This window comes from Sus scrofa, chromosome X (genome assembly GCF_000003025.6).
Source record: "Sus scrofa isolate TJ Tabasco breed Duroc chromosome X, Sscrofa11.1, whole genome shotgun sequence".
NCBI classification, from domain to species: Eukaryota; Metazoa; Chordata; class Mammalia; order Artiodactyla; family Suidae; genus Sus; species Sus scrofa.
The window spans coordinates 60202070-60214084 of NC_010461.5; the positions used below are offsets into that span (position 1 = coordinate 60202070).

The following is a 12015-nucleotide window of genomic DNA, read 5'->3' on the forward strand; positions in this document are numbered from 1 at the left end:
TAAAAATCTGTTCACATCTCTGTTTATTTCCTTATTAAAACTTCCTAGAGGAAGAATTACTAGAAAAAAAATGTATAAATATTTTTCAGATTCTTCCTTCATATTGCCAGCTCTGCTTATCAGCAAAGCTGTATAGTTCCTCCACCAAAACTGGCCATTTTATAGAGCTTTGCCCAAATTGGATAGTATGAATTTTTAAATCTTTACCAATCTGATAGGTGAAAAATGGTATCCTACTATTGAATTAGTAATTACTAAGACTTCTAATGAGGATAAGTATCTTTTCTTTCATTTATCAACAATGAATGTTTTTCCTTAGGGAATGAAATGTTTTAGTTTTCAAAATGATAAGGCTGATTATTATACAGCGCAAGAGAATAGCAGGTATCTAGTTACATGAATAAGGACACTGAGCCCTAGGTAGGCACAGCCCAGAATTCAGTTCACTTAATATATGGTTTAGGTCAGTGTTTCTCAACATATAGTCTACTAATCATCTGTATCAGAATCACCTAGCAGGCATACTCTAAAATGCAGTTTTCTGGGGCCCACATTGCCCTCCTAAACTGACCAAGGTGTGTGAAAGAGAGTTGGAATTTCAATACTCTCCCTAGTGACTCATGCACACCAAATTTGGGATTCTCAGTGAAAGGACAGGGCAGAGTGGCACGTGTTAGATCAACTTCAGGACCTTTAATAAGCTACATATTCCTGTCCAATCCCCATCTTACAGTTCTCTCCCAGGGATTTGGTTCTGATTCTAAGCTACAACTAATTACTAGGTCTCTCTATTGGCTTTCAGAAGAAGAAAAACTGACATCCTATAAGGCTATCTCTTTTTTAATCTCCTCAGATCTTACTCTGAACTTATGTATCCTTCTAAAGTCATTCAGCAAATATTTGTTTTTCATTTTTTTTTGTCTTTTTGTCTTTTTAGGGCCATATCTGTGGCATATGGAGGTTCCCAGGCTAGGGGTCTAATCAGAGCTGTAGCCGCTGGCCCACATCACAGCCACAGCAATGCGGGATCTGAGCCGCGCCCGTGACCTACACCACAGCTCATGGCAACGCCAGATCCTTAACCCACTGAGTGAGGCCAGGAATGGAACCCGCAACCTCATGGTTCCTAGTCGGATTCGCTAACCAGTGAGTCACAACAGGAACCCAGCAAATATTTGTTAAATGCTCACTATGGGTCTGGCAGTTTGCTTGGTACTGAGGGGACAAGGCATACCAACTTGAAGGTGGCAGCCAAACTGCTTTGTAATATTTATAAATTTACTATGTTGAAAACTATTCAAAATGGTTTTCATTTACTGAACAATTATGTGATGGACATTGTACTTGGTGTGTTATACATATTATCTCTAATCCATAATAATTCTGTCCTTTAGCTAAAAATGGTATCCTTATTTTACAGATGAGGAAACTGAGGCCCTTGACCACAGAATGTATAAGGGTTAGAGCTGGGCCTAGAATCCAGTTCTGTTTGACTCCAATCTGGGCTCTTTCCCCTACATTAAGCTATCTTTCTAAGGCTTAAAAAATCTTTCCATCATGAGGATTTTAAACTTACACATTTTTTTGTCTTTTTTCCATTTCTTGGGCTGCTCCCATGGCATATGGAGGATCCCAGGCTAGGGGTCAAATCGGAGCTGTAGCCACCGGCCTACGCCAAGAGCCACAGCAACATGGGATCTGAGCTGCGTCTGCAACCTACACCACAGCTCACGGCAACGCCGGATCCTTAACCCACTGAGCAAGGGCAGGGATCAAACCCGCAACCTCATGGTTCCTAGTCGGATTCGTTAACCACTGCGCCATGACGGGAACTCCACATTTTTTTGTCTTTTTGGTAATAGAATATGGCATGCAAGGCCTAATACTTCTAACTTAATTAGCATATATTGACACCTTGGATTCAAATTATTCCAGTAAAAGATCCACCAACCCAATAAATCTTCCCCCAAATAGATATTTTTCTCTTTTAAAATACCTGAGGTACTACTCCCACTGCCCTCCGAAGGCTTTCCAGGCTCACATCTTGTATATTTTGACCAGCAAGGTAAATGTTACCCTTTTGAGGTTCATAGAAGCGAAACAACAGCCTCACTATTGTGCTTTTCCTAAAATTGGAGACAAGGAAAGATTATTATCTCCTACTGGCAATGGAGAACCAATATTTTAAACTACAGAAATAATTTCCTTATAATAAAGAAAAATATTACATTGGGAATCATCAATCTTTGATATAGAATCTTATAAACAACTAAATTACCCACCCTGACCCACTACCTCCTACAATGGCCACTTTCTTTCCTGCAGGGACTTCAAAAGATATTCCATTAAGGACTTTCTGCCCTTCAATGTATTCAAAATGTACATTTTCGAAGGCCACCGTAGCTGTCTGTGGTGTGATGTGAAGGGGAGATGCCATCGCTTTGTCCTAGCAAGGAAGAGGAAAAAAAAGGCAATTTATACACCACCTATAGTACAGCCATGCAGGTAATTCTAATTCACAGAAAGAAAAAGTAAAATTATGGGGAAGAAGGAGGTTTTCAAGGGGAGTTAGACCACTTCTAAGCATGCTTTGTTTCTTCACTCCTCCCTGCTAAGGGCAAAATCCTGAATGCTTTGATTTTTAATCAGTTTGTTTTAGGGGAGTAAGAGGTATGGTAGGCAGGAGAGAAAGGAGGTTGAGAATGTGGGGGGAGGCAATCACATTTTATGTCATTATTAGCAAAAGTAAACAAAGCGCAAGTAGAAATAACTGAAATTAACAAAATTTAGCTTTAGGTAAAATAGTCTTCACTAATACTGTAAGGTTTCTAAACAGAAGCAAAAGCCCTAACAACCTTTTAATATACATGATAGTCCCAATACCTTCAAAAAAGAAATGTTTCCTAATGTGGTGATGTAATATTTCTCCAGAATAATCCTATTAATGAGATGATGCTCATATGCTTTTTAAGAAGGTACTAAAGAGATTACTTACTTTAATTCGGGTGTCTACCTTGAGTAGAGTAAACAAGGTGTTCATATCTATAAGTGCTTGTCTAGTTTCTCTGTAAACAGTTCCCAGAAAGTTAAGGGGTAATGAAAGCTGAAAAAGTAGTCCATTCACCATTACTAAATCTCCAACAGTAAGGGTACCTTGGGTATAAGGGAAAAAAAGGATACTTTAGATGTTTTGAACTTTTTAAGTTTAAGATAGAGAAATTTATAGTTTAGTACTGTGGAGTACAGTTCAAAATGTCAATAGTCAGCAACTCTTGGGGTTACTCGAATTTCAAAACATTTTAAACCATGATTTAGGAATATAGGAAATCACACCAATAAACAAACAAACAAATAAAATACCTAAGAATAAACCTGACCAAAGAGGTGAAAGACTTATACACTGAAAACTATAAAACATTAATCAAAGAAATTAAAGAGGATACAAAGAATGGAAAGATATCCCATGCTCTTGAATGGGAAGAATTAATATTATTAAAATGGCCATGCTACCCAAAGCAATCTACAGATTCAATGCAATACCTTTTAAATTACCCATGACATTTTTCACAGAACTAGAACAAACAATTCAAAAATTTATATGGAACCATAAAAGACCCAGAATTGCCAAAGCAATCCTGAGGAAAAAAACAAGGCAGGAGGTATAACTCTCCTAGACTTCAGACAATATTACAAAGCTACAGTAATCAAAACAGTGTGGTATTGATACAAAAACAGACATATGGATTAATGGAACAGAATAGAGAGCCCAGAAATAAACCCAGACACCCATGGTCAAATTAATGTTTGACAAAGGAGGCAAGAATATAAAACAGGAAAAGGACAGTTTCTTCAGCAAGTGGTGCTGGAAAACTGGACAGCTGCATGTGAATCAATGAAACTAGAACACACCCTCACACCATGCACAAAAATAAATTCAAAATGGCTTAAGATTTAAACGTAAGACAAGACACCATAAAATTCCCAGAAGAGTACATAGGCAAAACATTCTGACTACAACCATATACTTAGGTCAGTCTCCCAAGGCAATAGAAGTAAAAATAAAACAACGGGACCTAATCAAATTTACAAGCTTCTGCATGGCAAAGGAAACTATTAAAAAAGTGAAGCAACAATCTACAGCATGGGAGAAAATAGTTGCAAACAATGCCACTAACAAGGGATTAATTTCCAAATTATACAAACAACTCATACAACTCAACATCAACAACAAAACCAACCAAATCAAAAAATGGGCAGAAGACTTAAATAGACATTTCTGCAAAGAAGTCATACAGATGGCCAGTAGGCTCATGAAAAGATGCTCAACATCACTAATTATTAGAGAAATACAAATCAAAACTACAATGAGGTACCACCTCACACCTGTCAGAATGGCCATCATTAGTAATTCTACAGTTAACAAATGCTGGAGAGGGTGTGCAAAAAAGGGAACCCACCATCCTACACTGTTGGTGGGAATGTAAACTGGTACAACCACTATGTAAAACAATATGGAGTTTCCTCAAAAACTAAAAATAGAACTACAATGTGATCTAGCAATCCCACTCTTGGGCATATATCCAGATAAAACTATAATTCAAAAATATATGTGCACCCATATATTCATAGCAGCACTATTCACAACAGCCAAGACATGGAAACAACCTAAACAATGTATGAATGGATTAAGAAGATTTGGTACATATATACAATGGAATATTGCTCAGCCATAAAAAGAATGAAATAATATCATTTGCAGCAACATGCTGCAACTAGAGACTCTCATATTAAGTGACATAAGTCAGAAACAGAAAGATAAATACCATGTGATATAACTTATATGTGTAATCTAAAATATGCCACAAACGAGTTTATCTACAAAACAGAGACACACTCACAGACAGAGAGAAGAAACTTGTGGTTACCATGGGGGAGGGAGGAGAGAGAGGGATGGATTGTGAGTTTGGGGTTAGTCGGTGCAAACTATTACATTTAGAATGGATAAACAATGAGGCCCTACTGTATAGCACAGGGAACTATACCCATTCTCTTGGAATACACCATGATGGAAAATAGTACTAAAAATATATATATGTATGACTGAGTAACTCTACTGTACAGCAAAAACTGGCACAACACTGCAAATCAACTATACTTCAATAAAAAAGAAAAAAAGAAAAAGGAATATAGGGTATTAGATATAATCTAAGTGTAATGAGAAAAGCCCACTGATATACAGATACATAAGAAAAAAATAATGGCTCAAGCGAGGACAGAAATGGAGGTCTGAAAGTTTCTCCTTTCTTCCTAAGACACTAGCAAGGTCCTTATAATATAATATAGAATTTTTTTAAAGTATATATTTAAAAAATTGGAGCAGATACACCTATCTGTGGATAGGTTGCAAATACACAGGATCTGGTGTTGCTGTGTCTGGGGCTGTGGCTGTGGCTATGGCTGGCAGCTGTAGTTCCAATCCAACCCCTAGCCTGGGAACTTCTATATGCTGCACCTGTAGATCTAGAACGCAAAAAAAAGACTAATATACACATTCCCTTAATTAATCTTTATTTATAAATGTTAAGTAAAACATCTACAAACGTGAAAATAACAGATCCATACCTGCCACAATTCCCTGACTGGCAAGCACCATTATGGCTGTTAAACCAACACTGAAAATAGCACTTTGACCAAAGTTCAGCATAGCCAGAGTAGAGGTACTTTTCAATGAAGCAGTCTCATATGTCTTCAAAAATCCATCATATCTTTGTGCTTCATAATTCTCATTATTAAAATACTACAAAATATATAAGAATAGTAACTACATATAAGTATAATTGGAATTTATTCTAAGTGATTAGTATCCTTTTCATCAGACTTCATGTATGAAAACAATTTTATACTTGTATATTCAATTGAAAGCTGACTTTCAATACATTGAACTATGGTACTCCTGAGTTTTCCACAATGGACTGTATTTGAAAAGTTCATAAAATTCATCCCACAAACATTTACTGAATGCCTAGGTAATTTAAACCCAGATCTGAAAAAGCTGTAACAGTACTTCCTTCACAAAGCTTTTCCTTGATCCTCCAAGACCATTCACATTGCCCCTGCCACCTTATGCCTTCTTATGTAGTCACTTGTATATTCTAACTCTTCCAATGCTTAGCAAATTCTGGGAAGGCAAGGATTAAATAAAAATCTTTTTCTTTTCTTTCCATTCACCATTCATAATATTTTAGGCAAGTCCATTACAGGACTTAGCATACATAGTGCTTTGCACACAAAGAGGCATTCAGTAATATTTGTTAAATGGAAAAGTGAACAAATAAATGAAAGAATGAGTAAAATGCACTATACTAGGCAATATGAGGGAGAGAGAGTCAAGAACTTGGTGTACATTCTGAATAAGATGCTAACCATACTGACACCACTTGAAATTAATCCAGAAGGTAAAATTCTGATGGTGCTATATAAAAAAAGAGGTGGAAAGAAAGGACAATTTCTAAAAAAAGAGAAGAAATAAAGTACTATTATTTCATCATATCTAAAGAGTCTATTCTAATCTGAAGCTCTAACTTACAGCACCTATTAAATAGCAGAACAAATCTTAGTGCAGTGTGAAAGGAAGAGGAAAGTAAAATTAAACATATTACCTTCACAGTTTCATAGTTCAGCAGCGAGTCTATGGCAGCATTACCCGCATCATTATCTGCTTTGTTCATTTCTATTCTAAATCTAGTTCTGTAAGACAAAGTTTTGCACAGGCATAGAATATTTGCTATGAAAGCATAACTGATTTCTGAACCTTGACTGACCTCTAGGGACTATCTTACCTCCACCGTGTGACAGCAACTGTAAATGTTGTGTATGCACCAAGTGTCCCAAGGGTCACCAATGCGAACTGGGCACCACATCTATAATACTGGAGAAGCCAAAAGAAGAAATGAGAAACAGTCATTATTTTTGCCAAGTAGTTTATAATATATAATATCAAATCTCAAAGATTTTAATTAAAAATATGTTGGTATATTGTATAAATGAAAAATTGAGAAAACAAACTTTAGAGAATCTACTTTAGGTTATATACATATTTTAATCATAAAAATGGACTTGCCTAAAATGTTATGAATGATGAATAGAAAGAAACCTAAATAATCTGAGCATACCACTCCAAAGTCATATACCGTAATGTCTGCTAACAAAAAAGTTGCCAGCACTAGTTAAATGACTGATCTATGTGTAGAACTAAACAGCTCTTTACAATAATGACATGACAAAGACTTGGGACACAGTCCCTGGAAGCTTATGGCAAAAAAAAAAAAAAATTAAATAAATTGCATAACCCTTCTGGCACCACAGAATTCAGCTTTCAAACCATAAGCATGCAAGAGTACAAAAGCTACTAACAAGCATGTAAGATAAATAGCTTGTCATGAAAAATGTTTTACTTACCAAAACACCACTGACAAGAGTCACCTCAAACATGATGGGAAGAAGATTAAATACTAAGGCACTCAGGACAAAACTGATACCCCTTGTCCCTCTGTCAATAGCCTTTGATAAAGCTCCTGTTTGTCTGCTCAGGTGGAAAGCCAGATCCAGGTTGTGAAGATGGAGAAAGACATTTTTGGCTATCCTTCGGATTGAATTTTGGGCTACCTTGCCAAATACTGCATTTCGAACTTCATTAAAAAAGGCAGCTCCGGCTCTTGACACACCATCTAATAATAAATTCAAGAAAAAATGGGGTGTAAAAACATTAGGATCACTGGAGTGTAAAAATGGCAAGGGCCCAGAAAATGTTTGTACAATGAATGAATATATCATAGAATAAGTGCAATAAAAGAAACCTAGAAAGCATCTGGCCTAATGTGTACCAATCTTTCTACCACTATGACAACCTCTTGTTATTATTTTCCCCCATAGGTTCCAGATGTTGAAAGATTTTTTTCAAATAAATACTTTAATAAGTATCAGCCCATAAGGCCTTATTGTGAAAAATAAGTGTACAGTGTCTGTTGAGGTTTTGTGATTTAATTCAATTCCCCCAAATAACAAATGATACAATTGGAGTTCCCGTTGTGGCGCAGTGGTTAACGAATCCGACTATGAACCCTGAGGTTGTGGGTTCGATCTCTGGCCTTGCTCAGTGGGTTAAGGATCTAGCATTGCTGTGAGCTGTGGTGTAGGTCACAGAAGTGGCTCGGATCTGGTGTTGCTGTGGCTGTGGCTGTGGCGTAGGCCGGTGGCTACAGCTCCGATTGGACCCCTAGCCTGGGAACCTCCATATGCCATGGGTGTGGCCCTAAAAAGCAAAATATATACATATAAAATTGAGATCCAAAAAAACCCAAGTGCTTTGATTAAAACATGTCTCAACTCAGGTCTAGGTCTCATAAAGTATCCTTTCTACTGAATGGGGACACAAAGCATCATATTCTTTACAAACTGTAGACTTGTGCCATGGATACTGAATATGATTTAATAAAACATTAATACATATTTATCATTATTTAGCCTATTATTTCCTATTTAACAGCTAACAACAACAGCAAGGAAATAACTAGTCTTACTTAAAAGATACCTTATAAGAAACCTAACTCTTAAAGTGGTTATTATGGAGTTCCCATCGTGGCTCAGTGGTTAACAAACCCGACTAGGATCCACGAGGATGCGGGTTTGATACCTGGTCTCACTCAGTGGGTTAAGGATCCGGCATTGCCGTGAACTGTGGTGTAGGTCGCAGATGCAGCTTGGATCCCAAGTTGCTATGGCTGTGGCACAGGCCGGCAGCTGTAGCTCCTATTGGAACCCTAGCCTGGGAACCTCCATATGCCTCAGGTGTGGCCCTAAAAAGCAAAAAAAAATAAAAAATAAAAAAATAAAGCGCTTATGAATTTACTGTCTTATTTCATGTTACTGTTTTCTAGAACTCAGAAAATGAGACTGTTATTAAGGAACTTTTGGAAAGTATATCATAGAAAGAATTTTTTAAAACTACCTATCAAAAAACTCATATAAATCAAACATCTAAAATACTCAGTTGTATCTGTGGTGAAAAGGTCATACACTCAAATATGATGAAAACCTCTTGAAGAAAGTCAACACCTGTAGACAGATTAAAGAATCACACATACAGCCAATCAGAACTGCCGTTGCCATGGTTGCAACTGTATTTGGTGCATCACTCAGGTTCAGCATGTTTCCCGACATCTGGTTGAGGCTGTCTACAGCGTATTTAAACATGAAGGGAACCACAATATTCATGGCCTAAAAACATAAAAGCAGCAGTTACCCATCATATGCAAGTTATTTATATAAGTATAAATAATTACCTTAAATTAGTACTTACGGGAATATTTATATAGTAACCATTTTCTAGTACTGGAATGATATCCCCAGCTTACAAAATCTTTGGCAGTGGGAGAGCTGTCATTTCAGGATTTGTATTTCACACTGCCTGCCATGTTAATATTCATTCACAAGCTATGTACATTAGTCAAATGCCCTTCCTCCTTGAAATCACCCCTGATCAACCACTTAAAAATACTTTTGTCATTATCTAAAATCCTACAGAGCTCATGGCATTTACAGCAAACTGCCTTATATATTTTTCTTTCCTCCTAGATCATTGAAGGTCTGTATTATATTCTTCTTTTTGTCCCACTCACGTTGACAATGCTTTGTATACAGCAGTTATTCAATAAATATATGTAAAATGACTTGTTCACCAAAATAATAGTAACACTGAAATTATATTTATATGTAAATATGTTCATAATGGATTAAAAGCAAAAATGATCTCAAAAACAGATAAATTGCCAAGTATCTGCGGCTGATTCATCATTTTTGGGGGGGAAAAAACACCAACAGATCTATGTGTGCCAGAAAAAAATTCCTTTGTCCCAATACCATATAAAACAAAACCAGAGGCATAGTGGAAATTCCTCCAGCTGTGGTGTTGTGCTGTGGGGAAAAGAGATGGATTTGTAAACCCTGGAGCAAAATTCTGCCTACCCAAGGCTGCTGCTGTGCGGAGACCCCGAGTGAAGCCATCACCATGTCTCACCAGGATGCGAAACTTTCAAGTGAGGACTTGGGGTAAGAAGGAAAGAGACTACATTAAACTCAAAGTGACTGGACAAGAAAACAAGGAGATTGTGAAAATGACGACACATCTCAAGAAATTCAAAGAATCATACTGTCAAAGACAGGGAGTTCCAATGAATTCAGTTTTCTCTTTAAAGGTCAGAGAACTGCTGATAATCACACTTCAAAAGAACTGGGAATGGAGGAAGAAGATGTCATTGAAGTTTATCAGCAACAAACAGGGGGTTGATCAATGGTGTAGATATTCTTTTTTATTTTTTAAAAATAGTTCTTTTGTACTATGGCGCTGAAAACAATTGAAAACTGGTACCCCATCCCTTTAAAACATCTGGTAATTTAAATTCTAATTTCACTATTCATTATTGTTTGTGTTCACTATGCTGATTTTTGGTGATCAAATCTTAGCTCCCTTCACATTGTCCTCTCCTCTTTAAAAATTACATGTGTGCAATGTACACAGAAAGGTCACCTTTTCCAGTACTGTGCATTTGCAGGCTTGTGATATATAAGAACAACTGATCTGAGTGTTCGTAATGACTTTGCAACTGACCCTGAAGTTCTAGCATGTGATTGCTTCACTCCTGGACTATGGCTTTCAGTGGGAGATGGAAGTTTTTCAGAGAATTGAACTGTGGAAAAGTGACCTTGCCTTAACTTGAAGCTACTTTTAAAATCTGAGGGTCTGGATGAAAAGAGGATTATCAACTAGAGTCAAGATAATAGAGATGGTGAGAATAATGACTAACTCCAAAGACGGATTCACTGAATAGAAAGCATTTTAAGATGAAAGAAAAACCTTCTCAGAAGATTCCAGAAAAGTGATAATTTTCATTACCAGTTAAAGTTATTTATGTAGAAATGTACACAACAGAACAGCGCTCTTTTTTATTTTATTTGTACTTTCTGGCCAGGGTATGGGTTTTAAATGGACATTGTCTATACCAGCTTCATTAAAACAAAATATATGTAAAAAACACACAAACAAAACAATGAACACCAAACTTAAGCTTTCAAAAACCAACCATGAGAATACACCAAAAAATATGTTAGGAGTATAATGCTTTCACATACTCAAGACAAATCAACCACTCACATTTCACATTTTCTGCATAGTATCAAAAACACAAATAATCATTTAGGAATAGGAAGCTGATAAGACTGCCAAAGTTTTCTTTGAATAAATTAAATTCACATATATTAATAATATGTGAAAACAATTCTATAAGGCTTAACAACAACAACAAAATCCTGAAATCCCAGTTCTTGTTAATGTTCCATTATTATGCCATTCATCTTTGTTAAACATAAAAAAATTATTGTCAACAGACCTTGGTTTAGCTACAACTAACAGGAGCTATGTAAATCTCACTAATCAAGATTTCAAATTAAGATATACAAGTGTCTTAGCAACCAAGCAGGTACTAGTTTAATATTCAATATCATTAAGATACATAACAGATGTTGGAATACTTTTAAGAATGTTCTATGGAAGAAATTGCTTAAAACTTTTAAGATTCATAACATTCCAAATTTCAAGTAGTCCTAATTTCTCAATTCCAATTCCTATGTAAGCATATATTCTCAGGCTTTTGCCTCTACTTGAAATGGTCTCCCTGCTTGACTGACCTCTCCATTTCTCTATTCTTCAAAACCACTTTGAATCTCATTCCCATCATGATGCCTTCTCTGAAACCTGCACCCCTTTTGACACTTTCTATTTTCCAATTCCTTTTTTTTATAGTCTAAATCTCAGTTTTTATAATTTTTACTGTATATTTAACATTCTCTTTGTCTCCAGGTGCATGTGTATGGATAACTCAGTTGGAAACTTTTTGTAGCAAAACAAATATTTGTGAACAAGAGCTATGAGTCAGATATGGTGCTGGGTACCTTTCACAA

The 12015-nt window shown here is 36.3% G+C and overlaps 1 protein-coding gene and 1 pseudogene across 3 annotated transcripts in view; one reads left to right on the forward strand and one right to left on the reverse strand.

Moving 5' to 3' along the window:
- The window catches only part of ABCB7 (ATP binding cassette subfamily B member 7), a 126540-nt gene that overhangs the window by 15511 nt on the left and 99014 nt on the right, over nucleotides 1-12015 (reverse strand). For all 3 annotated transcript variants that reach the window (XM_001928719.5, XM_021080711.1, XM_021080712.1), the window contains 8 exons: nucleotides 9144-9276; nucleotides 7459-7727; nucleotides 6840-6928; nucleotides 6660-6747; nucleotides 5623-5797; nucleotides 2996-3153; nucleotides 2283-2446; nucleotides 1997-2126 (listed from right to left, as the gene is read on the reverse strand). In XM_001928719.5, the coding sequence (XP_001928754.2) occupies nucleotides 1997-2126; nucleotides 2283-2446; nucleotides 2996-3153; nucleotides 5623-5797; nucleotides 6660-6747; nucleotides 6840-6928; nucleotides 7459-7727; nucleotides 9144-9276 (1206 nt within the window). The remainder of the gene's footprint in view (nucleotides 1-1996; nucleotides 2127-2282; nucleotides 2447-2995; nucleotides 3154-5622; nucleotides 5798-6659; nucleotides 6748-6839; nucleotides 6929-7458; nucleotides 7728-9143; nucleotides 9277-12015) is intronic.
- On the forward strand, nucleotides 9656-10483 carry LOC110257850 (annotated as a pseudogene).